Genomic DNA, 5,071 nt, shown 5'->3' with positions numbered 1-5,071 from the left:
AGAAAAAAGTGTATAGTCTCAAATCCTTTACTATTAAAAAGAGACTGGGAAACCAAAAAATAATCAATTAGGAATTTGATTCAAGAAGGTAGAAAAAGAACAAAATGAAGCAAACACATAGAAAAATGAAACACAAAACAAAAAAATCAAGGTGGCAATTAATAGAAGCTTAAATAAATAAATATAGATTTAGGGAGCATAAATAAAACAGAAAGGTAAGCCTTTCTAATAATTATATGGATTAGCTCCTGGAAAATCTGATGAAGTGAAAAGGAAACAAAAATACAATACTAGTAATAAAAAAGGAGATATTGCACCAGATACGTAGTGCATTAGAGAACTACTCTACTAGTTATCGTGGAATATGAGGTATAAGTCTAGAGCAACATACTTAAACATTTAGGTGAAATATGTGAGTCCCCAGGGAAAAATGTAATAGTGAAAATTAATGAAAAAATCCCTAAGGGGCCAGTGAATATAAAAAGAATAGGAAGAGTAGTTGAAATGGGCAGAGCCAGCTGGAAAGGGCAGACCCAGAGCAGGGTAGTGGGAGGAGGAGGACAGGACAGGATGGGCAGGTATGGGGGGGAGACAGATAGACCAGGACTGGACTGGCAGGGGCCAAGGCTGACAGAAAAGGCTGGGACCTCGTGGTATGGTAAAGGGTGGAACAAGGTGGGTGGGGGCAGGGACACAATTGCCATGACACCCTGAACTCTCCTCAGTGTCCCAAAGTGGAATCACCAAGGAGGACTATCCCACACTCACCTATTCCTTCCATTGCAACATTTTCCCAGCACTTCTGGCCTGGGGAACATTAACAATTATACAGAAGTTGATCAAAGTACACTAATCAGGTGCCAGCTGCATATTTGATGGCCTGGGATGGGGGACTTAGGAGAACAAGGGTCACTGGCATTCCCTTCGTAAGATCACATCTCCGTTGACAGAAGAGGATGCACCGAGCACAGTGGGCATCACAGGCACCCCCAAACGTGCACTGTAGCCCACCCCCCAAGTAAAGCTGCACTGTCACCCACCACCACTGGAGGTTCGGAATTGGGTTTGTGGCCAGAGAGAACCGCTTAGGGGCCATCAGAGAATATTAAAATCTCTTGTTCTAACGTTTTTAAACAGAACTCTGGATGATGGGAGATGAGGGCAGGGCAGATCTCCTGGCCCCGCCCAGATTCAGGAAAGAAAGAGATGGGGGATACAGGAACGGACAGAAACAGGGGGATTTTGAGGACCACCCCACCTCAAGGAGGCGTAGACCGAGACAGGAGACTAAATGGGGGAACAGAGAAGCACAGAGAAACTCTGAGATGCCCTGAGAAAGATGTGGTTAGAGGAACAGGTGTGTGAGGAATTCGTAGAGTGTCTCCCTTGCACAGGGCGTTGAGTACAGGACCTCAGCTGAGCAGAGCTCAGCTGTCTGCTCTGGAGCGTAGGTCCGTGGTGAGCGGGTCATGCTGGATTGTCTGATGAAGCATCAGGGCCAGCAGCCCTGCCCGATTCTTCATAGCTGTGCGCACCTTGTGCTCCTGCTCAACCAGGTCTTCCAGCTTGAACAACTGTGGGGGGGCAAGCATGAGAAGGGGCTTCTAGGATTCCATCCCGCCCCTCAGCCCCACTCAGCCTTGTAACCTACCATGCGCACGCGCTCTAGGTCCACCTCGGCACGTCTCAGCTTCTCCCAGCAGTAGTGGCTATTGCACAGGCGTTTGGGGAGGCAACAGAAATTACCAGTGGGCTCAAAGACGTTTTTCACTAGTGGGCAACCGCACACTTCACCATCCGGTACCTGTGGGGAAGAATGAAAGATGATGAGGTACGTGAAGGGTGGCAAATGGAGGGTGATCAGGCAGGCAGGATGAAAGGAAGAGGGGAATGGAGGGCAGGCAGGCAGGAAGGAGAGGAATGGGGAGTGACCTAGCAGGGGGGAAGAGAGGAATTCAGTGATTAGGTAAAGAAGAGGGGGCCAAAGGGGGATGATCAATCATGGAGAATGGAGGAAGAAGTTAAGCAGGGATGTAGGAATGGAGGTGATCAGGCAGGAAGGACAGAAGAACAGAAAGAGATCAAACAGGAAGGAGAGGAAGGATGGAGGGGAGGTCTGACAGGGAGAAGTAGATGAATGAGGGTTGGTAAAGCATGGGGGAGGTGAGGAATGAGGCTGGGAGGGTGAAAGGGATGGGGGCTGATCAAACAGGGAAGAAGAAGGGATTTAGGAGATGACAAGCGGTGAGAAGGAGATTGGGGAAGTGAGGCAGGGAGAATAAGAATGGAAGGAAGTCAGAAAGTAAGAAGAGAGGAATTGAGGGTAACCATGCAGGGAGGGAGGGGGGATTGTGGGGTGGTCAGGCAGGGGCTGGGAAAAGAAGGGAGATGAGCAAGCAAGGAGAAGGGAAGAATGGGGAATGGTTATGCAGTGAGGAGCAGAGGAACGGAGGCTGGTCAGGCAGAGGGAGAGAGAAATGTTGGGGGGCGGGGTCAGGCAAGGAGATTATGAATAAATAAACAGGCAGAGAGAAAAGTAAAACTAGAAAGTGATTGGGCAGTGAGGAGGGGGGTGTACGGGAGGTCAGGAAAGGAGGAGGGGATACATAGGGATTGGTCAGGAGGTATGAAGGCAGTCAGGCAGAAGGAAGAAGGAATAGGAGGCAATCAAGCACTGGAGGACGAGAGGAAGAAGGTGGTCAGGTAGGGAGAAGGGGAGGAATGGAGGGCGATGAGGTAGAGAAAGAAAAGTCTCACCTTGGGGTCCTTCGAGTGCTCAGGGCATAACACCTGGAGTCGCTTACAGTAGCTCTTACTCTGTGGGTCGTAAACATCACAGAAGAGTCTTGTGGCTCTGGGGAGAGGTGAAAGTGAGGTACTAAGGGTCAGGAGGAGGGTGGTCCCACCCTGAACCCTGCCCACCCTTTGTCCCCAACCCCACCTATACCCTGCCGCTAATCCGCCCACCTCTGTCTCTGAGCCTACCCACATCCTGCCCTTGATCTTGCCCACCCTGCTCCTGACCCTGTCCACATCATGCCTTTGACCCTGGGTAGCACTCACACTCACCCCTCAACGCAAGTGGGGTACAGGGCCCCGAAGGACGATTTGCGCTCATACTGGGGAAAAAAGAGTACAAATGTGAGGAACTATAGACACACACTGCATACCCTCCCATGACAAAGCCCCAAACAACACATTTGTTCCCTGTGGACCTTACGCTCCTGTCTGCTCAGCCAATGTCCCCCCCTCACCAGTGGCTGATGCCCAAATCTTGGCCCTTTTATTGGGGATGGAAGAAAAGCACAAATGGGTAGAGCCATGGATGTGTGTTGTATTCTCTTCTACAACAAATACCCGGGCACAAAACCTGCCCCCCTCCTCATGGACCCCACCCAGCCAAAAACACCCTTGCCCCATCTGCCCCATCTGCCCCCAGCCAATGCTCCAACCTTGGCGAAGCAGTGCTCCATGTGGCGCAGGGCAACCTGCGTATTGATGGATTTCCCACAGGAGACACAGAAGATTTGCAGGTTGACGCTGTTCCTTTCATGTTTGTTGCTCTGCATAGGACAGTAGGGCCAGTAAAGCAGTGCAGAGTGGGGACGGCAGGGCAAGCTATCAGGCACCTTTCTGCTCCACCCCACCCATTCCCACTCACCTCTTCATCTTCGCACACAGCCTGCTGCTTGCCACGCTGAATGATGGCCTCAAGTTCATGGAAATGGCACTCCAACTCCTTCAGGCGGGTGAGGGTGTCCTGCTGTTCACGGTGGATGCACTCGAGCGTTTTCTTGTCATGCTCCTCAGCAATGCAAGGGCTCTGCTGCCACTCCTGGATGCGCTGGGGCAGGATCGCATGGATGCGGCTGGAAGGGGAGACAGCAAGAAATGGAATGCGTATGTGGGGGCATCAAAGTAAGAAGAAATGGATGAGTGACCGAATGGTGGATGTTTAGGATAATGAATGGTAGATGAGTGAATGTTGGTGAATGGGTGATTGGATGGTGGGTGGTTGGGTGGATGGCTAGACAGCTGGGTGGGTAAGTGACTGTTGAGGGTGAATGAGTGGGTCGGTGGATGGAATGTGGATGGCTGGTTCAGTGGGTCGGTGGATGTAAGGGTGGATGGATAGGTGGGTGAGTGGACGAATGGTGGAGGGGTACATAGGTAGCGGGGTAGATGGACTTACAGATGGCATAGATCATGCCCTACTCCATGCCCTACTCTATGCCCTGTTGCTTAACCTCCAGGTGCACTCACTCAGCTGCCAGCTTCATGCCACAGTCGTCCGAGCAGTACTTGGAGCCTGGCCGGGAGGGGTGCACGCAGCCAGGTCCCAGGCACTGCCGCAGTGAGGCTGGGTGCTCGGCATCGGACTGCTCTGGGTCTTCTGACTTCTCCATGCGCTCCTGCTGCTTCTCCTTCTGTGGGACAAGAGTGGTCAAGGCAGGGGAAGGGGAATCAGTGTCAGCCCCCTAACCCTGTACTACTACCCTGCATTCTGCCCCCAACCTCTGCCTCCATGCCCCTCATTCCACCATTTCTGTCACCTTCCTCTCCACTTTTTTCTTCAAATTCTTCTTTTTCTTCGTATCCATTGCCTGCTTCTTCAGTGCAGAATCTAGGAATGGAAAGTCCTCAGTGTCATTCATCCAGGGCTGTAGGCTAGGAAAATGCTGACAGGTCTCCCCAATTTGTTTCTTAAATGATCTCTGGACACTCCGTGCCTCCTCTCTCTTCATTGCTGAGCCTCCCTGCCTTCAATGTCCTCATCCTTCCACGCAGGGGCCCTGCCATACACTTATCAGGCTTTGATTGTCAAGAGTCTCGTATATAAAAGTCCTGGTATAAGTTTCAGTACTGAGGCAGGTCTTTTTTAGACAACAGCTAGTGTATGGCCTCCTTTACTGCCGATGGCATTGCCACCACCTGGTACTTCTGGGACAGCTCAGACTTCTGCAGTTGAGGCAGCTGTGATCGAGTGAGCAGTTGTCAGGGGGACCATGGCAAAGTCTCTGAGAGTATCACAGTTAAGAACTGAGGGGCAGGGGCTTCCCTGGTGGCACAG

At 51.4% G+C, this 5,071-nt stretch overlaps 1 protein-coding gene across 1 annotated transcript; it reads right to left on the bottom strand.

Annotated features, from left to right (window-relative positions):
* Positions 1-1,427: 1,427 nt before the first annotated feature.
* On the bottom strand, positions 1,428-4,745 carry LOC132357060 (CXXC-type zinc finger protein 1-like). The gene is made up of 8 exons (XM_059910374.1): positions 4,542-4,745; positions 4,264-4,427; positions 3,662-3,869; positions 3,453-3,563; positions 3,070-3,119; positions 2,758-2,854; positions 1,652-1,804; positions 1,428-1,574 (listed from the first exon to the last, which is right to left on the bottom strand). Exons 1-8 carry the CDS (start codon positions 4,743-4,745, stop codon positions 1,428-1,430), a joined length of 1,134 nt encoding a protein of 377 aa, XP_059766357.1.
* Between the last annotated feature and the right edge of the window lie 326 nt (positions 4,746-5,071).

Source organism: Balaenoptera ricei, chromosome X (assembly GCF_028023285.1).
Source record: "Balaenoptera ricei isolate mBalRic1 chromosome X, mBalRic1.hap2, whole genome shotgun sequence".
NCBI lineage: Eukaryota > Metazoa > Chordata > Mammalia > Artiodactyla > Balaenopteridae > Balaenoptera > Balaenoptera ricei.
Note: the sequence above shows the minus strand (reverse complement) of the source record. Positions and strands in the feature narration are given on the sequence as shown.